We start from the raw sequence: 23,450 nt of genomic DNA, 5'->3' as shown, positions 1-23,450 counted from the left end.
AGACACAAAGCAGAGAACCTTTGTGCAAAATTCATATAGATATATTTTTTAGCTTAGTATTAAAAAAAACACTTATTTCTCTCTGAGAAAGACTAAAAAATAGCCCCCATGCCTGGAATTCTAGTAGGACCTGAATACAGTTCTGTTCTATCAGGTAGAGTTAGTAGTGAATAAAATTCTCAGGGATTGGAATGACCTTCACCAGAATGTGAGGCACATCCTATTATGGAAAGTGCTTTATGCAGATTTAGAAAAAAATAAAACACTGCACAGGAGATTAGACAGCATTATTTCAAGAAACTTATTCATCTTTGAGTAAAAAAAAAAAAAAAAAAAAAAAGATATTTAAGTAACAGAAAAGTTAGAAAAAAATATCCAGAAAAGAGTTAAGAATGGCAAAATCATTGATTATGAAATATTTCCAACTCCATGCTAATAAATAGTAAAATGTAATACTTTAATAAGAAATCATTGGAGACTGAAATGGGTTTTAAAAGTTTTAAAGTAAAAAAATAAATAAATAAATAAATAAAATAAAATAAAATAAAAAATAAAAGTTTTAAAGTGGGGATCCCTGAGTGGCTCAGTGGTTTAGCGCCTGCCTTCGGCTCAGGGCATGATCCTGGAGTCCCGGGATCGAGTCCCACATCGGGCTCCCTGCACAGAGCCTGCTTCTCCCTCTGCTTCTTCCTCTGCCTGTGTCTCTGCCTCTCTCTCTCTCTCAGTGTCTCTCTCATGAATAAATAAATAAAATCTTAAAAAAAATAAAAATAAAAAAATAAAAAATAAATAAATAAAAGTTTTAAAAGTTTTAAATAATGGAAACTGTGGATCGGAAAAAAAGTTTTAAATAATGGAAACTGTGGATAGGAAAAAATTTAATTTACTAATTATTGGGCAAATGATTAATGTAATACAAAAATTCTTGAAAAACAATATCATATTTTATATGGTAGGTAGCAAACACATAAGTACTGTTATCTCTCCAATGTTCACAAAGATTTAATATCACTTAGATCAAATGTTTTCACCTTTCATTGAAATAAAATAAGACTATTTTGTATGTATAACTATTTTCATGTTTTTGAAATTCAATATGCTTGGGTACTCACTTTGGAAAATTCATTTAAGCATATTTTGAAGCTCCGTATGTATGCATATTACAATAAAATATACTTAAATTATTTCTCATGCTGACAGTTTTCTCCAAAAATGATATTAATTGCTCTCCATGTACCTTAATGTGGCACATTTGTTTCTTTTACTTTATTTTCCCTAGAAACAATGCCTTGTATATGTATATAAATAAAATCACATACACATATTTTTTAAATTTTCTTTTGCAATATATCCATCATTTAGCTAAATCTTTCTTTGCACATTAAAAATTTATATTTGCATATCTATACATAAAATTACACCAAGTTCCAGTACAATCAGTTTAATGGTTTGCTTACTTAAGCAAGTTCTAGTAGGTAAAACCTTTACCAAGTAGCTTTACTGAGCACTGACTTTATTAGGCACTGGAATGAACAAACAGTCACGTTCTCTGCTCTCATGGAGCTTTTCAGTCTAATGGAAGTGATTACTCAACTATAGGGACCTCCAGTGAATAGTGATATAAGGAAAATAACTTGGAATTCAAGGAGAATTATTTGATAAGCTCAAACTACCCATTAAGGAAAAAAAATTGCAATAATTACAATTTTGTATAATTTTCTTAGAGCATTTGATTTCCCAAGTCCCTTCTAATGTTTAAGTGTTCCCTTAAAATCCAGCTATTTTAAGACTTATATATGCTACTACAAAACTAAGTTTCCAGGACTTTTTCTTGGCACTTCCTAGGCTTATTCCTGAAACTGTGGGCTCACTGCCATTAATTTTATGGCAGAGACTAGAGCAAATGAACACGAAGAACAGCAAAACTGGTAGAATTTGAAGACTCAAAAGAGAAGCCAATTTGTTTCAAGTTTGGGATTATGTTCTTATCCGTAATTGATGCCATTATGTGAAAGTGCTTTTGAACTTTCTACAGACCCTTGGACTGTAGCCTCTAATCATGTAAGCATATCCAAATGATAGCGCTTGCTCTACTGTCACTAGAAAACAAAATAGGTACAATATGGTGCATTTTGACACTTGGAAATTAGGCAAGATATCTGGATGCACTTGCCAAGCTAATAAAAAAGAAGAAAGAAAAGAAGGAAAGAGGAGAGAAAGAGAGGAAGAATAGGTTTCTGCTTCTCTCTAAGCCTCTGCACAGTGGAGGAAATAGTCAATGAAACTAAAAGGCAACCTACAGGTTGGAAGAAGATATTTGATAAAGAGTTGCTACCTAAAACATACAAAGAACTTATAAAACTCAACACCCAATCATGAATAGCCAATTTAAAAATGGGCAGAAGACATGAACAGACATTTCTCCGAAGAAAACATATGGAAACATGAAAACATGAAACACATGAGAAGATGTTCAACATCACTGATCATCAACAAAATACAAATCAAAACTACCATGAGATTTCACTTTACACCTGTGAGAATGGCTAAAATCAACAACACACTATACAACAGGGGTTGGTGAGGATGTGGAGAAAGGGGAACCCTCTTACACGTTGATGGGAATGCAAACTGGTACAGCCACTCTGGAAAACAATATGAAGTTTCCTCAGTAAAGAATCCAGCAATTGCACTAGTAGGTATTTACCCAGAGGATATAAAAATATTGATTCAAAGGGGCACATGCACCCTGATATTTATAGCAGCAACAACAATAGCCAAACTGTAGAAAGAGCCCAAATATCCATTGTCTGATAAATGGGTAGAGAAGTGGTGGTGTATTCATATAATGGAATATTACTCCTCCATAAAAAAATAATGAAATCTTGTCATTTGCAACAGTGTGGATGGAGCTAGAAATTATCCTGCTAAGGAATAAGTCAGATAGAGAAAGACAAATACATATTATTTCATTCATATATGGAATTCAGGAAATAGACAAAGGGGGGAAAGAAAGAGAAGTGGAGGCCAACCAAGAAATAGACTCCTAACCATAGAGAATAAACTGATGGCTACCAGAAGACAGATGGGTGGGAGGTTGGGTACAATAGATGATGGGGATTAAGGAGGGCATTTCCTGTGATTAGCACTGGGGATGCCATGGAAGTGCTGAATCGCTGTACTGTGCACCTGAAGCTTATATTACCCTGTATGTTAACTAACTGGAATTTAAATAAAAACTTTTTAAAATGCTAAATAAATCAATAAATCAGTCTAGTGCTCAGCCCAGTTCATTTTCTGGAGCCTCTTTCATTTTCTGGAGCCTTGGAAGAGACTACACATTGTCTGGTATTCCTCTTTAACTGGCCAGATAAGCAAATCCTTCTGTCCAAACAATGCAGAGGAAAGAAGGAAGAATAATCTTCCAGACCATGAAAGCTTTGTTCATCCATCATACCATACTTTGCCAGAATAGTAAAGATCTTAGAGATCTTTTGTTTGGCAACCTTTTGCCCTTTCAGCTGATGAACAACTGAAGATGTGCAGGGCAACCCAATTGCTAAATGGGAACTGAGCATTGGGAAACAATTTATTTGCATGACTCTATCCAACTATTCCAGTGAAGTATTTAGGAAAGTAGGTTAAGTACAATGGAACTTTTAAATACTAATTAAGGTGTAGAAGTTCTTATGAAACAGAAAATGTGCCTTAAAGTGAGCATCTTCTTCCTACTTACAAATATAGGAAAAAAAAATACTACACCTCAGCAAAGGTGAAGATGTGTAGGGAGATCTAGATTTGGATTTAAATGAGAAACAAGTTGTGTGTATTTGGGATATTTATTTACTCTCTTCTCTATTATTTTCTTAAATATAATTAAGTCCAACAATACTGATTGATAATCAGTGCCAGGTTCTTTGTTAGGTATTAGTTAAAAAAATAAAAAATAAATAAAAAAACAAAGGTTTAGAGAAGGCTCCTGACACCAGGACGTACTCAAGAGCTCTCACTTTATACGCAATATTCACCAGCTTGGCTTTTTAGGATTATCCTTTAAATAGGATGTTTCTTTCTTACTTCCCAGGCATCTACTTTTATGGCACATTTCTAGCTACCTTATATCATAATTGGCCTATGCTTATTGCCGGGACTGACACCTCAGCCTAGAATCTGCATACCTTCAGTTACAGCAGTTGCTAATTATTCTTAAAGTTAGAAGATGATCTGCAATTAAACATATCTCACTTCCCTAATGGGATTTATTTAAGGAAATGTCACCTGTTTCTTTTTATTAATGTTGAGTGAAAATAAATCCCTTTTTTTTTCTTCCCTAGAAGGTTTAGCCCATTGATATGTTTTGCCTTTTGAGCAGATTCGGTTGCAGGATCATACAGTTTACATATTTCCTTTAGGATTCTTTTCTTTTCTTCCATTCTCTTCCTCTCTCTTCCCCTTCTTCCGTTGTCTCTTTCTCTCATAAAGATCCGTATCCCTATTTTTCGGTGAGGTTGAGAATGTATCCCAATTCTCTACTTAGGGATGATGAAATAATAAAAATTTAATAACCAACTTGACCATGGACTCTACCCACGCAAAAGGTGCAGATGCAAGAAGTCCTTGTTAGAGCATTTCTGAATCACGGACAACTTCTCAGGTACTAATACAATCCTGCCCCTCTGGGTACCCAGGTTCCTACCTAGAAAAACAAACCTGTTGAAGTAAGGAGGAAACTTAACAAACCAATGAATCTAGGGAATTGTTCTTCAATCATTACTTCTCTCATGTCCACAGTTTGCAATGGAAATGTCAGGAGGCAGAAGGAAGCAAATAACAAAAGTGAACTAGATTTAAATATTTGCATTAAATATAAATTGCAAATAATCTACTTATAAAAATCTTTCTATGCACAACTATATTATTATACACTACATATTGCTTTAGTAACTAATATTTTTACCCTGATTGCCTACAGAGGGAAAACAGTACAATCATAAAAATCTTTCTAACGAACTGCAGTGAGGGCAGATGAGGGGCATAAATGAGCCTTGGAAAAGAATCGAGTTTCAGTTTGTAAATAAGGCTTACAAGAAACTCAAGCATATTGTGACTCCAGTTGATGTAGGACTTTGACATCAAATGGATTATTACTTCCGACACTGAAGAATCAATGAGTTTTCAAGTTTTCAATCTGAAAATAGTATTATTTACAAGCCTTCTTTGTCATCTTAACTCATGAGATTAAATTTAATTCCTCTCTCCTAATACAGTGAAAATTTAGTATTTTATAACTGATACTGAATTAATCTAAAATATATCCAAAATTCTGAAGGCTATTCAGTTAGGTATTTCAGCAAGCATTTATAGAGTATATACTTTCTGTGCAGCCTTATGACAGATGCTGAATATGCAAAAGTAAATAAGATGTGATTTGCTCTAAAACCCAAAATCTATATAACATGGTATAGGGCAGCCCCAGTGGCTCAGCGGCTTAGCGCTGCCTTCAGCCCAAGGCATGACCTTGGAGACCTGGGATCGAGTCCCACGTCGGGCTCCCTGCATGGAGCCTGCTTCTCCCTCTGCCTCTGTCTCTGCCTCTCTCTCTGTGTGTCTCTCATGAATAAATAAATAAAATCTTTAAAAAAAGAAAAAGAATCTCTTATATAACATGGTATATCTATTGTGAGTTTCAATAGGATGATATAAATTAAATTTGTATGTGAGTGATATTTGTTCAATTGTTTTGCCTCTAATATTCAAGCTGCAGAATCCATACAGACACACATACACATATACACACGATGCTGGGATTCAGATTCATGGAAATATGCATGCCTGTGTGTTTATGTGTCTATATATGCAAAAAAATATTTATTTTTTTTTCTTTTTTTTTTTTATTAGTGTTCAATTTACTAACATACAGAATAACCCCCAGTGCCCGTCACCCATTCACTCCCACCCCCCGCCCTCCTCCCCTTCTACCACCCCTAGTTCGTTTCCCAGAGTTAGCAGTCTTTACGTTCTGTCTCCCTTTCTGATATTTCCCACACATTTCTTCTCCCTTCCCTTATATTCCCTTTCACTATTATTTATATTCCCCAAATGAATGAGAACATATAATGTTTGTCCTTCTCCGACTGGCTTACTTCACTCAGCATAATACCCTCCAGTTCCATCCACGTTGAAGCAAATGGTGGGTATTTGTCATTTCTAATAGCTGAGTAATATTCCATTGTATACATAAACCACATCTTCTTTATCCATTCATCTTTCGTTGGACACCGAGGCTCCTTCCACAGTTTGGCTATCGTGGCCATTGCTGCTAGAAACATCGGGGTGCAGGTGTCCCGGCGTTTCATTGCATTTGTATCTTTGGGGTAAATCCCCAACAGTGCAACTGCTGGGTCGTAGGACAGGTATATTTTTAACTGTTTGAGGAACCTCCACACAGCTTTCCAGAGTGGCTGCACCAGTTCACATTCCCACCAACAGTGTAAGAGGGTTCCCTTTTCTCCGCATCCTCTCCAACATTTGTTGTTTCCTGCCTTGTTAATTTTCCCCATTCTCACTGGTGTGAGGTGGTATCTCATTGTAGTTTTGATTTGTATTTCCCTGATGGCCAGTGATGCAGAGCATTTTCTCATATGCATGTTGGCCATGTCTATGTCTTCCTCTGTGAGATTTCTGTTCATGTCTTTTGCCCATTTCATGATTGGATTGTTTGTTTCTTTGGTGTTGAGTTTAATAAGTTCTTTATAGATCTTGGAAACTAGCCCTTTATCTGATATGTCATTTGCAAATATCTTCTCCCATTCTGTAGGTTGTCTTTGAGTTTTGTTGACTGTATCCTTTGCTGTGCAAAAGCTTCTTATCTTGATGAAGTCCCAATAGTTCATTTTTGCTTTTGTTTCTTTTGCCTTCGTGGATGTATCTTGCAAGAAGTTACTATGGCCGAGTTCAAAAAGGGTGTTGCCTGTGTTCTCCTCTAGGATTTTGATGGAATCTTGTCTCACATTTAGATCTTTCATCCATTTTGAGTTTATCTTTGTGTATGGTGAAAGAGAGTGGTCTAGTTTCATTGTTCTGCATGTGGATGTCCAATTTTCCCAGCACCATTTATTGAAGAGACTGTCTTTCTTCCAATGGATAGTCTTTCCTCCTTTATCGAATATTAGTTGCCCATAAAGTTCAGGGTCCACTTCTGGATTCTCTATTCTGTTCCATTGATCTATGTGTCTGTTTTTGTGCCAGTACCACACTGTCTTGATGACCACAGCTTTGTAGTACAACCTGAAATCTGGCATTGTGATGCCCCCAGATATGGTTTTCTTTTTTAAAATTCCCCTGGCTATTCGGGGTCTTTTCTGATTCCACACAAATCTTAAAATAATTTGTTCTAACTCTCTGAAGAAAGTCCATGGTATTTTGATAGGGATTGCATTAAACGTGTATATTGCCCTGGGTAACATTGACATTTTCACAATATTAATTCTGCCAATCCATGAGCATGGTATATTTTTCCATCTCTTTGTGTCTTCCTCAATTTCTTTCAGAAGTGTTCTATAGTTTTGAGGGTATAGATCCTTTACATCTTTGGTGAGGTTTATTCCTAGGTATCTTATGCTTTTGGGTGCAATTGTAAATGGGATTGACTCCTTAATTTCTCTTTCTTCAGTCTCATTGTTAGTGTATAGAAATGCCACTGACTTCTGGGCATTGATTTTGTATCCTGCCACGCTACCGAATTGCTGTATGAGTTCTAGCAATCTTGGGGTGGAGACTTTTGGGTTTTCTATGTAGAGTATCATGTCATCGGCGAAGAGGGAGAGTTTGACTTCTTCTTTGCCAATTTGAATGCCTTTAATGTCTTTTTGTTGTCTGATTGCTGAGGCTAGGACTTCCAGTACTATGTTGAATAGCAGTGGTGAGAGTGGACATCCCTGTCTTGTTCCTGATCTTAGGGGAAAGGCTCCCAGTGCTTCCCCATTGAGAATGATATTTGCTGTGGGCTTTTCATAGATGGCTTTTAAGATGTCGAGGAATGTTCCCTCTATCCCTACACTCTGAAGAGTTTTGATCAGGAATGGATGCTGTATTTTGTCAAATGCTTTCTCTGCATCCAATGAGAGGATCATATGGTTCTTGGTTTTTCTCTTGCTGATATGATGAATCACATTGATTGTTTTACGGGTGTTGAACCAGCCTTGTGTCACGGGGATAAATCCTACTTGGTCATGGTGAATAATTTTCTTAATGTACTGTTGGATCCTATTGGCCAGTATCTTGTTGAGAATTTTTGCATCCGTGTTCATCAGGGATATTGGTCTGTAATTCTCCTTTTTGGCAGGGTCTTTGTCTGGCTTTGGAATTAAGGTGATGCTGGCTTCATAGAACGAATTTGGAAGTACTCCATCTCTTTCTATCTTTCCAAACAGCTTTAGGAGAATAGGTATGATTTCTTCTTTAAACGTTTGATAAAATTCTCCTGGGAAGCCATCTGGCCCTGGACTCTTGTGTCTTGGGAGGTTTTTGATGACTGCTTCAATTTCCTCCCTGGTTATTGGCCTGTTCAGGTTTTCTATTTCTTCCTGTTCCAGTTTTGGTAGTTTGTGGCTTTCCAGGAATGCGTCCATTTCTTCTAGATTGCCTAATTTATTGGCGTATAGCTGTTCATAATATGTTTTTAAAATCGTTTGTATTTCCTTGGTGTTGGTAGTGATCTCTCCTTTCTCATTCATGATTTTATTAATTTGAGTCTTCTCTCTCTTCTTTTTAATAAGGCTGGCTAATGGTTTATCTATCTTATTAATTCTTTCAAAGAACCAACTCCTGGTTCTGTTGATCTGTTCCACAGTTCTTCTGGTCTCGATTTCGTTGAGTTCTGCTCGAATCTTTATTAACTCCCTTCTTCTCTTGGGTGTAGGATCTATTTGCTGTTTTTTCTCTAGCTCCTTTATGTGTAAGGTTAGCTTTTGTATTTGAGTTCTTTCCAGTTTTTGAATGGATGCTTGTATTGCGATGTATTTCCCCCTTAGGACTGCTTTTGCTGCATCCCAAAGATTTTGAACGGTTGTATCTTCATTCTCATTAGTTTCCATGAATCTTTTTAATTCTTCCTTAATTTCCTGGTTGACCCTTTTATCTTTTAGCAGGATGGTCCTTAACCTCCATGTGTTTGAGGTCCTTCCAAACTTCTTGTTGTGATTTAGTTCTAATTTCAAGGCATTATGGTCCGAGAATATGCAGGGGACAATCCCAATCTTTTGGTATCGGTTCAGACCCGATTTATGACCCAATATGTGGTCTATTCTGGAGAAAGTTCCATGTGCGCTTGAGAAGAATGTGTATTCAGTTGAGTTTGGATGTAAAGTTCTGTAGATATCTGTGAAATCCATCTGGTCCAGTGTATCATTTAAAGCTCTCGTTTCTTTGGAGATGTTTTGCTTAGAAGACCTATCGAGTATAGAAAGAGCTAGATTGAAGTCACCAAGTATAAGTGTATTATTATCTAAGTATTTCTTCACTTTGGTTAATAATTGATTTATATATTTGGCAGCTCCCACATTCGGAGCATATATATTGAGGATTGTTAAGTCCTCTTGTTGAATAGATCCTTTAAGTATGATATAGTGTCCCTCTTCATCTCTCACTACAGTCTTTGGGGTAAATTTTAGTTTATCTGATATAAGGATGGCTACCCCTGCTTTCTTTTGAGGACCATTCGAATGGTAAATGGTTCTCCAACCTTTTATTTTCAGGCTGTAGGTGTCCTTCTGTCTAAAATGAGTCTCTTGTAGACAGCAAATAGATGGGTCCTGCTTTTTTATCCAGTCTGAAACCCTGCGCCTTTTGATGGGGTCATTAAGCCCGTTCACATTCAGAGTTACTATTGAGAGATATGAGTTTAGTGTCATCATGATATCTATTCAGTCTTTGTTTTTGTGGACTGTTCCACTGAACTTCTTCTTAAAGGGGAATTTTAAGAGGCCCCCTTAAAATTTCTTGCAGAGCTGGTTTGGAGGTCACATAATTCTTTTAGTTGCTGCCTGTCTTGGAAGCTCTTTATCTCTCCTTCCATTTTGAATGAGAGCCTTGCTGGATAAAGTATTCTTGGTTGCATGTTCTTCTCATTTAGGACCCTGAATATATCCTGCCAGCCCTTTCTGGCCTGCCAGGTCTCTGTGGAGAGGTCTGCTGTTACCCTAATACTCCTCCCCATAAAAGTCAGGGATTTCTTGTCTCTTGCTGCTTTAAGGATCTTCTCCTTATCTTTGGAATTTGCAAGCTTCACAATTAAATGTCGAGGTGTTGAACGGTTTTTATTGATTTTAGGGGGGGATCTCTCTATTTCCTGGATCTGAATGCCTGTTTCCCTTCCCAGATTAGGAAAGTTTTCAGCTAGAATTTGTTCAAATACATATTCTGGCCCTCTGTCCCTTTCGGCGCCCTCGGGAACCCCAATTAAACGTAGGTTTTTCTTCCTCAGGCTGTCGTTTATTTCCCTTAATCTATCTTCATGGTCTTTTAATTGTTTGTCTCTTTTTTCCTCAGCTTCCCTCTTTGCTATCAACTTGTCTTCTAGGTCACTCACTCGTTCTTCCACCTCGTTAACCCTCGTCGTTAGGACTTCTAGTTTGGATTGCATCTCATTCAATTGATTTTTAATTTCTGCCTGATTAGCTCTAAATTCTGCAGTCATGAAGTCTCTTGAGTCCTTTATACTTTTTTCTAGAGCCACCAGTAGCTGTATAATAGTGCTTCTGAATTGGCTTTCTGACATTGAATTGTAATCCAGATTTTGTAACTCTGTGGGAGAGAGGACTGTTTCTGATTCTTTCTTTTGAGGTGAGGTTTTCCTTCTAGTCATTTTGCTCAGTGCAGAGTGGCCAAAGCAAGTTGTATTGGGAAAAAGAGAAAAAGAGAGGAGAGAAAGAAGGAAAGAAAAGAGAAAGAGAAAAAAAAAGGGAAGAAAAAAAAAAAAGAAAAAGAAAGAAAAAGAAAGGAGAAAAAAAGGGGGTGGGGGAAGGAAACAAATCAAAAAGCAAAACAAAACAAAAACAAAAACAAAAACAAACAAACAAAAAAAGAACCACCGGGGAGTATCTTCTGATTCTGTGTTCTTTAAGTCCCTTGGCTTCTCCTGGAAGTTGTCCGTCAGTGTAGCTGGTGTTCTGGGGGAGGGGCCTGCTGTGCTGATTTTCAGGTGTTAGCAGTTGGGGGAGCTGCTGTGCCCCTGCCTGGTGCAGGGCTCAGTGGGGGTTGTTTACCCCGTGAGGCCGCAGGAGGAACAGCCCCAGTGGCGGGGCAGCTCTGGAAACCTGGATTCAGCTCCGGCAGGAACTCCGTCTGCAGGGCCTGGAGGCTCCGGGCGGGGCCGCTGATGTGCTCAGCTGGGGCAGGAGCGTCCTCGCTGTCCTGGGCCCTCCCGGCCTCTGCCTGTCCCGGGGGAGGCGGGATCCTGGGCTGTGTCCCGGCGCCCTGTGCTCCAGGGCCTGCGCTGTTGGATTCACGCTCCCGGGCCGCGCAACCCCCTCCGCGGAGCCGCCGCCCGAGCCCCTCCGAGCTGCTCCTGGAACCGCGCAGCCCCCTCCGCACGGAGCCTCTTACTCTGCCCGAGCCCCTCCGAGCTGCTCCCGGGGCCGCGCAGCCCCCTCCGCGGAGCCGCCGCCCGAGCCCCTCCAGCTGCTCCGGGTCCCGCCGGGTCCCGCCGTGCGCGCTGCAGCCCTTAGGGAGCTCGGCGCACTCTCCTGGGCGCGCGGTTGCTGTTACTGTCCCCGGGAGCCCGAGGGCATCCCCGCCCTCCTGGGTCCTGCTCCAACTCCCCACGAGCCCCTTTCCCCCGGGAAGGTCGGTGCAGCTCCTGCTCCTCCGGGACGGGCCTCTCCTGTCCTGGGGACACTCGCGCCGGCCTCAGCCCGGCTCCTCGCCGCAAAAAAATATTTAAATGATTATATTTGTCTTTAAAGATTCATCTTAGAAGCTGATTGGAAACCAGAAAATTCAGTATAAGTTTTATGAAACCAATCAAATGGAGCCAATATGAATAAATTATTGAGAATGCATTCATGAATTAATACTAAGTTGCATTGAATAGAATTCAGTGATATTTAGTCAGTTATATGATTAAGAATAAGTGTACAATTACTTTTTTTCATTTAAGAAAACTATTGTTGGGTCAGTTTTAAAGATTGAAGAGATTCTAAAACACTTAAATGAAATCAGCAATGGCACTTGGTCAAATTTATAGATATAATATAGTCACATAAAATTCCTCTAGAAGGAATCAAAAACTACTTCAAAATGTCTTTAATGTCTGTATTTATCCTAAGGAGTTTCCTATACAAAATGAAGCAAAAAATATGATCTTGAGAGAAACAGGATTTTATCCTTTGCTATTTAGCAGCACCACTGTTTTACCAGTGTCTTCATATTTTTCTGAAAGATTATATTGTGGATTCATATTTATCATCATATAGTTAAATATTAAAGTTTGTTTACTATTTGAAAATTTCTTTGCCTGTTCTTTATATAAATATGTCAAAATAACAGAAGCATCTTGTGAAAATTTCATTGTTGTTATACAACTACTAATCATACTAAATAAATGTCTCCTTTTTATTTTCTTTTTGCTCAATTGGTTCCTAATTCTTTTTCTAATAATACTAAATCTGCACATCTCCCTTGTTAAATGTCAATCTTCTAGGCACAAGTTTATGTTATCAATTATCTTATTTACATGTTAAACTATCATAATAAAAATAGTTTACGTGTAAGGCATGTGTTAAAACTATCCCATGGTCTCTTATAGCCATATTAAAAAACTTATTTGAAGAATAATTTCATATTATTTGGATCCAGATACTGATTTTACTAAAATTGAAGAAAAGATCATCTTTGAGTATAATTTCTCACGTGGTGGTAGTTTTTAAATGTGAAGATTCACAATAGTTAAACAAAAATGAGCTAACTTGAACTATCCGTTGTGATGTTTCTTATTTTTCTATTCATATTTCTTGCCTAGATACTATAAGACAGGCATAATTCCAGGTTGTAAACAAAACAGCCAAATGATGTTTTGCATGGAACTTACCCTCTGTCTTGATCCATTCTGGCCACTATAACAAAATATCATAGATGTGTTAGTTTATAAATGACAGAAATTTATTGTTGACAGTTCTGGAGACTAGAAGTCCAAGATTAAGTCACTAGCATGGTCTCCTTCTGGTGAGGACCCAATGGATAGCCAGCTCCTTCTCACTGTGTCCTCATATAGTGGAAGGGACAAAGAATCCCTCTGAAGCCTCTTAGATAAAGGCCCCAATCCCATTCGTGAGGGCCTGCCCTTACAGCTAAAACATCTCCCAAAGTCTCTAGCTCCTAGTACCATCACCTTATTTCAGGAGCACACAACCATTCAGACCATAGCACTCTGTAATAAGGGAAGAAAAAAAATTACAGTTAAAATCAGTTTTGAATATTTCTCAGCCATAAAAAATAATGAAATCTTGCCATTGGTAACAACATGGTTGGAGTTAGAAATTACTAAGTGAAATAAGTCAGACAGAGAAAGACAAATACCATATAATTTCATTCATATGTGGAATTCAAGAGACAAACAAATAAACAAAAGGAAAAGAAAAAAGAGAGGGAGGCAAACCAAGAAATAGACTCTTAACTCTAGAGAACAAACTGAGAACAAACCCAGAGAGAAGGTGGGTGGGGGTTGGGTAAAATAGGTGATAGGGACTAAGGAGGGCACTTGCTGTAGCAAGTACTGGGTGTTGGATGCAAGTGTTGAAACACTATATTGTACACTTGAAACTAATATTACCCTGTATGTTAACTAATTGGAATTTAAATGAAAATTGGAAAAAAAAAGAAATATGAGGAAATTAAGATTGGCTATTTTAATGGAGTCATCAAGGGAAGATCTAAATAGATGGTAGGATAAGCATAGAACAAAGAGCTACGATCCAGGAAGTGACATGTGCTATGTATCCTATGAATTAATAAATCACCATGTGTATATTTCTAGATGTCATTTCTATATTGAAATTTGGAAATTGCATCACAATTTTGGTGTTCCTGAGAAATACTACATTAAAAAGCTTGTGAATCCATTTGGAAGGCAGGGATTCCCTCAGTAAAATAAAAGTTACTACTAAATTCCAATCTGTATTTGGATCTCAAATTTAATATGTGAAGAGCTGAATTCTCAATATTTTCCTTCAAACATGTTCTTGCAGCAGTTTCTATCTCAGTAATGACAACTCCATTCATCCTTCCAATTTCTCTGGCCAGAATCCTTAGTGCCATCCTTGCCTTCTCTCTATTTCTACACCATTGCCTAATTGCAAGGGTGTTAGATACCTTCAAAATACATTCAAGATCTAAACACTTGTCTCAATTTCTACTCCTACCTCCCTGTTCATGCAACCATCATCTCTCACCTAAATTATTCCAGTAGTTTCCTAGCTGGTGTTCCTGCCTCTGGCCTTGGATTCTCTGCAGACTATTCCCAGAACTCCAGCCAGATGATCTTTTGAAAAATATTAAGTGAGACCTTGTCCTTTCTTTGTGCAAACCCTCCAATTACTTCTTCCTTGAGAGTAGACATAAAAAGCTTACAAGGACCTACAGGTCACTAAATAATGTGGCCTCCTGTCACCTCTCCAGTCTTGCCTCAGACTACTCCCTCCCTAGCTGGCTCCACTCTAGCCACACTCCCTCACTCACTTTTCATGTTAAACTTCAGACGCTCATCTGTCTTATACCCTTTGCTTTCTATTCCTTCTGTTGAAATGCTCTTCCTCCAAAAATGCCCTCACTCCTCTCCTTCAAATCTCCACTTAAAAGTTCCTTTCTTATCAAATATTGCAGAGTTTCTCTACCCAGAGGTAGCCAAAACCAAGGTTAAGGGCTTAGGCCTTCAGACTTCCAAGTTGGCCCAAGATTTCTGACACCAGTTGCAAGTTCAAGGTCACCAGGGCCACCCTCACTTCAGACTAGCTGGCTATACATTTGAGATCCCTAAGGACTTCTTCAGATTTAATCATGCCCTAGAATGACTCACAGAACTCAGGAGGGTGCTATATTTATAATTCTGATTTTTATATAATAAAAGGATATATATCAGAACCAGTCAAAAGAAGAGACACTTAAGTAGCATCTGGTACTACTCACTGAATTCCAAAGGTAAAGCTTCTATCACCTCAGAGATGCATTACCTTCAGGGCATTAATTGTGTCAATGTGCGCATGGACTACAGCTAGCCCAAGGAAGCTCACCTGAGCTTGAGGTCCAGAGTGTCATTGTAGTTTCATTATATAGGTATAATTAATTAAATCATTAGCCATTGTGGTTGAACTCAATCTTCAGCCCCCTCCCTTCCTGGAGGTCAGGTTGATATCACCAGACTCAAAGTCCCACCCTTCTAATCACATGGTTGGTCTCCTGGCATGGCTGTTCCTTCCACAAGATCATCAGTGTGAGCAGGCCCATCCTGAGTCATGCCTTTATTAAAAGCTGTAAGGTGCTCACCATGAGTTGCTTTGTTAGCGTAAACCATTAGATATAGGGCAAAATTCCAAAGATTTAGAGGTTATCTCGCAGGAACTATGGGCAAAGGGCAAGGAAATTCATTACTACCTATTCCTTCATCACTGTCCCCTCTCTAGCAACTCTTACAATCTAATATATTATATATTTTCCTTATTTATCTTTTTATTGTCTATCTTCCTCAAAGAGAGAAAACTGCAATGGGCAAGAATTTCCATTTTTGTTTTTGTTGATTTTCTGTGACTTAAATAAGCCTGACATAATATGCACTCAATTAATATTGGTTGAATGAATAGATGAATTTTGTTTTTCTAAATTCAGATTCTCTTATAGCCCCTCTATTCTTTAAATGCAATATTATTAAAATGCAATATTATTAAAGTGTGACTTGACATAAAATATAAATCTATGAATACTTGTATATTTGAGAAATTATCCAATATAATCTGTATTCCCTTTGCCCTCTCATGACGGTAGAAAATTTTGGATATCCATTTAATTTACAAGTACTAATCCTGGCTTTATTTTATTAGATTGTAAGGCACACTGAAATATATTTACTTTAAAATCATTGTATAGCTTGCCTAGACATCATTGTCTCTGAATTCTTACTCAAAAAGAATCTTAATTCCTATGTTAGAATTGATGGGCAACCCTGAGATTTATAATCCAAGAAAACATATGGAGTTAAATACATGCGAGTTTTTCATATCAGACATCCTGGGTCAATTAATGTCTTTTTTTTATAAATCTACTCATAAAATAAGATCAAATCTGTGCTCAAATATCGATGACAAGCAAGTAATTTCCTGAAATATGGATGTTAGGAAAATACTCTGCCTTTTTTGTTAAATAAGCCACATTTGAAAACTTTTCAAATCTACCGAAGAGAAAAAGTGTAGTAGATGATCTTTAGACGACTTTTGCATACCACAAAGTAGAACAAAAATCTCATAGTAAAAATAGAGCAAGATTTCTCTGTTTCATGGAAAATTTTAGGTATTATCCCTTCAAAGTCTTTATTTTGTGACAAGAGCAGGAAATATTTTTGAAAAATAACAGAGCCAAGATGTTTAAATATACCTTATAATTTTGGGATTAAATTCATATAGTGTTTCAGAATTGTGTATCTGGGAAATATGTTGTATTTCACAGGCTTTAATTGATGCAGATAGAAAGAGAATTATATCTCTTGTTAAGTTTTAAAGTCTTTGAAGATTTCTTCAAATTATACAGTAAAATGCTCCATCACTTCAATAGCTATTTCAATAACTTTTTGAAAACTGTATCTGCATCCATAGGCAAAGGGATTTTATTATCTCTGAATTGCGTTTTGGAATGTCATCAGATACTTCACAGAACAAAGTTTGTCAAATGAACACGGGCAGTGCCAATAGTGCTTTGCTCTTGAACTCAAGTACGAGTCAGCTTTGTTCAAGTCACCATTTGCAGAAGCCAGACATGAATGAGCAGTTAAAATGGTGCCATAAGTTAATTAGAGTGGAATTAGAAGGAAAGTGGGCAATTTAGGAACATAAGAATTGCTGTACCGAATCAGACCAATGGTTTTCCTGGTTTCATATCCAGCCTCCAGCAGCTGTACTTGTTAGTTTCTAAAGCTTTAAAAGAAAGGGAAAAGACTACATAATTCACCTAGACAAGTGTGCCATCTGTGATCTGGAGAAATTTTCTTCATGACCTCTCTCAAATAATACCCTAAAGCAGGAGGTTTCAATCCTGTTATGATATTGGTTTAGCTTGAATAGCTCTGGTTATTAATAACTCTTTTTTAATCATCCAATTCCTACATAAAATCAACTAGTCCATCAAGAAGCTATTTATCTCCAAAGCTCCTGAATTCATGGTTGGATATGTCGCTTCTACGATAAAATATGAATTTGTGGTGCTTATTGGATACAAGTTCTTGATGGCAAAATCTGCTCTAGATAACCATGCCCAGTGAATGCTTGCTTCTCTTTCCAAAATCTACTGGATTCACAGGCCTGTGGCAAAAAAGAAATCTTGTACCTCTTGTCACTGCTCCCAACTTTCTGTTACCAATCCACAGAGCTATCTGAATGATGAAGAAATTCACGTGCTGAACTTTTAGAAGAGGTCAACCAAGAGTTTTTCTTACATGATTTTACTTTAAGGTAGGATGAATCTAAGAGAAAGGAATGAATTACGTATCCTTATCACTTTAGTCTTCCGTTTATGATAGAAGAAGCTGTGACTATTTTATAGGCTTCTTGGTTATTCTGGATAATCTCCAGGTCAACATTTCTAAAATGTTATGTTCAAAATAAGCCATTTAGTCAAAAATCCCTCAAGAATGGTACATGCCTACAGTTAAAGTCTAAACCATTTTCCTGGGCTGTTAGATCTTAATGTGGTAACACTAATGTCCTAAATCTATGACTTTAATAGAATCTCCTCTATCTTATATTCCAGGAAACTAGTTTTTTCATTGTGTTTTGACCTGAGATAAACACTCATTATTTATAACGATGTTCATTCTGTTCCCTTTCTCTAGCTTTCCCAACTTCTCTTTCTGGTTCGGTTCCTTATTTACTCTCCTTCCTTCAAGCTAGAATCTCCTTCCTTCAGGTAATTACCTTTTAAACAGGTAGTGATTGTTTCCTCTTCTGATAATTTGTATCCCTTTGTTTATGTTTGGTTTAGGCTACCAGGTTCTTTGTTTTCATGAATGTTCTTCCTTGTAAATTCCCGGAGGGAAAATATGTTTCCCATATTTATTTGTATTTCCAAATCCTAGGGCAGTGTTTAACTCATAATCATAGCATAAAAATAGATTAGAGGGAAATCTATAGAATTGCCAGGGACTAAACTATTTGGAGCCACTTGCAAAATGTTTACTCTTTGAGTTTATGTTTGTGCGATCTAGGTAAGACATTCTTGAGTGCTACAAAGATGTAAACAAACCCCAAACTATGCATTTCTAAAAATTAGAACCAAGTATTATTGATACAAAAATCACAATAAAGATATGGGAAATATCAGCACAAAAAGAGAATATGAAAAAGAGAATCTGAATTACCTTTGGGAAAAGAAGGGATTCTAAGCAGAATAGCTGCACAAAGGCAAAGAGGTGAAACAGAGGAGGGAATTACTAGGGAACTGTCTCTAATTCCTGTTGGTCGACTCATACAAAGACTCTCTGAAAGTAAGCTTGGAAATATGGGAGGCACCACATTCAGTAAATTTACCTGAACTCATTGGGGAATTATTGAAACAATTTTCATTGGTGAGCAGATCTATAAGACTGTAGGATCAACTTGAAAGGGAGACGGAAGGCAGTTTCCTACAGTAATGGTTATTACATAATAAATTGTGTAATCGGTCACAAGCTCAGGCAGTAATGGCAAGAACATATGGAATGACATGGAAGCAAGATATGGAGTAGATGGCATTAATGTTTGCTGTGAGAAGATTGGGTCTGAGGTAAAGGGGGAAAAGGAAACAAAAGGAACATTGCCCTTCGAGCATGTTTAAGTGTGAAGAAAACATCAGCACTCTTGAAATAGGAAATATTTTTTTCTCTCTGTATGGTAAACAGAAATGCATGTGAAAGTTATTCTTTAAATTTTCATTCCTATGCTTTTAATTTAGTGTTTCGAGTTACTGAAAACATTCCACCCAGTTCATTTTAACTTGACATCTTCAAAACAAATCCACATTTTTTTCTAACTTTTTAAAAGTTGTTGTTGGTTTTTTAGAACAATATTCTTTCTATCTAAAAATGATTTCAGGGACACCTGAGTTGGCTCTGTGGTTAAGCTTCTGCCTTTGGCTCAGTATATGATCCCAGTGTCCTGGGATCAAGTACCCACATCAGGCTCCCTGCTTCTCCCTCTGCCTATGTGTCTGCCTCTCTCTGTGTCTCTCATGAATAAATAAATAAATAAAATCTTTTTAAAAAATTAAAAATAAAAATGATTTCAGTAGAACTATAACATCTCTTTTTAATTTTTTTAGACATCCAGATGGAACCCAGAACAATAGCACAAGATGGCCTGCCTTTGAAAACACTGACCAAAAATATTTAACCTTGAATACAGATTCACCACGAGTATACACTAAACTGCGTGCTCAACAATGCCGATTCTGGACACTATTTTTTCCCAAAGTCTTGGAAATGACAGGTGTGTGTATTTTTAGTATTTGGTCAAATAATTGGTTGTGAATTATGTAAAAGGAAGAAAAGCTAGATTGTCCAAGGCACAGTGGTGGTGTTAATCTATGAGTTTACAATTACTTGATTGCAGTGAGTGCATCACTTTCACAACTTTCTTCCAGCAAGTTTAGGTATATTTGAGGGCTTGCTATAGGAGCAGCACTTTAGTAGTTAAATAAAGAAAACTAAAGTAGAAATTTTCCCCCAGAGGAACATAAAACCTAGTAGGGGAACTAAAATAGGGCACTACTTGCTCTTCAGCTCATCTTTCTGGAATTAACTAATGGATAAATGAATAAATACACATACAAAATAAACAGTGAATAGAACTAAAAATATAATTGCTAAAATATAGAATGAATATAATTTATACTCAAAGAGAGGTAAACACAAATCTATTGATAAATAGAACTCTTGATTTCTAAGAGGAAAAAAAAAAAACTCCAGAATTTGAATATTTAAAGATGCAATCCAGATATTTCTAAATATTCTGAGCTTAGAGACATTTATCATGAACACATACATATAATACACAGTACAATAACCAGACAGTGATTTACTTACCTGACTTTGGGAAGGGAATCCTTAAGCTTATATAAGGAAACACTAGGAAAGTTGGTTCAGATCGTTGTGTTATTTCAAACTTCATTAGAAAGAAAATATTTAAATCAACTTGAACCATCAGCTTGAATGATCGCCTCTTCTGTGAGGAAAATGACATACATATCTCACTCACTTGCCAGTTTTTAAAAACCCAGCTGTTTCTAACTCATGTGACTCCTCGGGCCTTTATTTTTCAAAGGAAAAGTAATCGAATCTCAACCATCAGACAGATTGCTGCCCAGTTTCCTTAGACTTTACCACTCCGTTCATCATAATACTCTCTGTGATTTTTCAGGCCCTGAAATATATATAGTAGATGCTCTAGTTTCCTGTTTAGAGTGGTGGGGGTTAGTTTCAGGCAAACATGGGCATCTCAGAGCTATATTTGATTGTTTAATATGCTTTTTAATGATCAGACATTACTCACCAAATTATAATTATGTACTCCATCTGTTTGGGAGATGTTTCTGATATACCAGTGCTCTGTGTATTACCAAATGTTCTGTGACATAATATATATCCAGAGATGGGTTTCTGCATCCCTTGGCAAAGCTACAGTGCTGCCCTTGTGTCCTCCGGGTGTGAATAACAATGAGGTAACATGTTTAATCTGCCAAGAGACCAAAAGAGGTACCATTTAACATAACACAGACTACACATTCTTAATCTTTACTTAAAATATTTTTAAATGAGAAGGTCGTAATCGAGGGACAATGAGAGGAAATGGAGAGGATTTTAAATGATTAACTTATTATTACAAGCCAAACTGATTTGTTCTGTTTTGAGCTTCTGTGGCCTCCTGCAAATTATTTGTCGATTTAAGTATCAGCAATTTTTGAAGATGTTACTTCAAAATCTCTATCTCTAAATATTCAACTGCCATAAAGCAGGTTGAATAAACAAACTCCTAGGTTTTTGGCTAGCTGCCACTCCTGCCTGTGCAGTGACGAACGATTTTCTAGTTTGAGCAACATTGAGCTGTATGGACATAGCAGGTCTTGCTCTGGGGTAGTATTGTGCTCTGGGATAGTTCCAAAGCCCCTTAAAAACATCATTTTATGCTTTAGCATTTTTTTTTCAGATAATTCCCCTGTAAAAGTTATATAAAATATACTTTATAAGATGTAAAGTAAATGCATGATCTGAGTGTGGTAACATCAACATCCTCCTTTTTTTTTACATTTAAACAAAACCACTTTGAAATTATATGCTTTTTGGGCTTTATAAATGAATAATGTAGGGGGATTAAAAAAAGATTAAGAACACACATTCTTACCATATTTTGTGTATTTCAAGTTGCGAAACCTTACACATTTCAGTATTTGGTATTTTGAAAATTGGAGTTATTCCCATGACCTGGACTTAAGTTCCTATGGAAATATTATGTTTTAAAAAAGCAACTTTATATGTAAAGGAACATTTCAAAGAAAAACTACTGACGGGGTTTCTGAAAGGGAGAGATGTTTACCTCACTCAAGATGGAAACCCAATGAGCTTTATAAGTACCACTTGAGCAGTAGTTTACATTTGAGCAATAAATGTTCTCAAATAAAATGATCCTTAAGACTTGTTTAAACACAGGAATTCTAGCACTTAACTTTCAGACTACACTTCAGCATATGCCTGCACTATTAGTGCGTGCACCTGCAAGAAATAAAATGTGCAATATTTGTTTTAAATATTACCAAATTCAAAATTTTCTCTAAAAATGTAACTGCATAATATTTAACAATTGTTTGAAAAAGAAAAGAAATGACCCATTTGATGCCAATAAGATATCAGCATTTTTCGCTAAAAGTGGAAGAGTAAATTTATTTAAAGGAAAAACCACTTTGACCTTTAAATCCTCCCAATAAAGAATAATATTAGCTCCAGTGGTTTTTCCTTTGTTTTATTTTAAAACTATAAGCATACTTGGAAGATATTGCCAGTTTGGTTCCAGACCACAGAAGTAAAGCAATTATGGCAATATAGCGAGTCAATGAATGTTTTGGTTTCCCAATGCATATAAAAGTTATATTTATACTGTGCTGTAGTCTATTAAGTGTTTAAGAGCATTATCTCTAAAAAACAATGAACACATCTTAATTTAAAAACACTTTATGGGGGCACCTAGATGGCTCAGTAAGGTTGAGCTTCTGCCTTTGGCTCAGGTTTTTTTGGGTTTTTTGGGCTCAAGATCTTGATCCCTGGGCCCCAGGATGGAGTCAGTCCTACATAGGGCTCTCTACAGGGAGCCTGCTTCTCCCTTTGCCTATGTCTTTGCCTCTTTTCTGTGTATCTCATGAATAAGTAAAATCTTTTTAAAAAAATAAAATAAATAAAATAAAAACACTTGATAGCTGGGTGCCTGGGTGGCTCAGTGGCTGAGCATCTGCCTTTGGCTCATATCGTGATCCCAGGGTCCTGGGATTGAGTCCTGCATCGGCTTTCAATAGGGAGCTTGGTTCTCCCTCTGCCTTTGTCTCTGTCTTTCATGAATAAATAAAAAAGTCTTTTAAAAAAGCACTTTATGGCTAAAAATGCTAACCACCATCTGAATTTTCAATGAGACATCATCTTTTTGCCGCTGGTGGAGAGTCTTGCTTCAATGTTCAGGGTTGATGGTTGCTGAAGGCTGAGGTAGGTGGCTGTGGCAATTTCTTCAAATAAGACATCAATGAAGTTGCACAATTGAGTGACTTTTCCTTTCACGAATGATTTTGCTGTAGCATGTGTTACTGTTTGGTAGAATTTGACCTACAGTAGAACTTCTTTCAAAACTGGGGTCAATCTTCTCAAACTCTGCTGCTGCTTTATCAACAGAGTTTATGTAATATTTTAAATTCTTTATTGTCATTGCAACAGTCTTCACAGCATTTACTGGAAGTAGCTTCTAGCTCAAGAAACTACTTTCTTTGCTCATCCAAAAGAAGCAATTCCTTATACTTTAAAATTTTATCACGAGATTGCAGCAATTCAGAAATAATAATGAAAAATTTGAAACATTGCAAGAATTACCAAACAAAATGGAACACAGAGACAAGAAGTGAGCAGATGCTCACTTGGAAAATGTTGTGTGGATAGACTTACTTGATGCAGGGTGCCACAAACCTTC

The 23,450-nt window shown here is 37.0% G+C and overlaps 1 protein-coding gene and 2 long non-coding RNA genes across 3 annotated transcripts in view; 1 reads left to right on the top strand and 2 right to left on the bottom strand.

Moving 5' to 3' along the window:
• Positions 1 to 20,448, bottom strand: part of LOC112645909 (uncharacterized) — a 32,770-nt gene extending 12,322 nt beyond the window's left edge. The window contains exons 1-2 of the long non-coding RNA XR_007408067.1: positions 20,315 to 20,448; positions 13,088 to 13,426 (exon numbers count right to left, since the gene is read on the bottom strand). This is a non-coding gene — a long non-coding RNA (uncharacterized LOC112645909). The remainder of the gene's footprint in view (positions 1 to 13,087; positions 13,427 to 20,314) is intronic.
• The window catches only part of BCHE (butyrylcholinesterase), a 65,211-nt gene that overhangs the window by 38,485 nt on the left and 3,276 nt on the right, over positions 1 to 23,450 (top strand). The window contains exon 3 of the mRNA XM_025425469.3: positions 19,552 to 19,718. Within this exon, the coding sequence (XP_025281254.2) occupies positions 19,552 to 19,718 (167 nt within the window). The remainder of the gene's footprint in view (positions 1 to 19,551; positions 19,719 to 23,450) is intronic.
• LOC112645908 (uncharacterized) overlaps positions 20,782 to 23,450 on the bottom strand; it is an 86,681-nt gene continuing 84,012 nt past the window's right edge. The window contains exon 3 of the long non-coding RNA XR_004812003.2: positions 20,782 to 20,963. This is a non-coding gene — a long non-coding RNA (uncharacterized LOC112645908). The remainder of the gene's footprint in view (positions 20,964 to 23,450) is intronic.

The sequence above is a fragment of the Canis lupus genome, chromosome 34 (assembly GCF_003254725.2).
Source record: "Canis lupus dingo isolate Sandy chromosome 34, ASM325472v2, whole genome shotgun sequence".
Classification (NCBI taxonomy): domain Eukaryota; kingdom Metazoa; phylum Chordata; class Mammalia; order Carnivora; family Canidae; genus Canis; species Canis lupus.
Note: the sequence above shows the minus strand (reverse complement) of the source record. Positions and strands in the feature narration are given on the sequence as shown.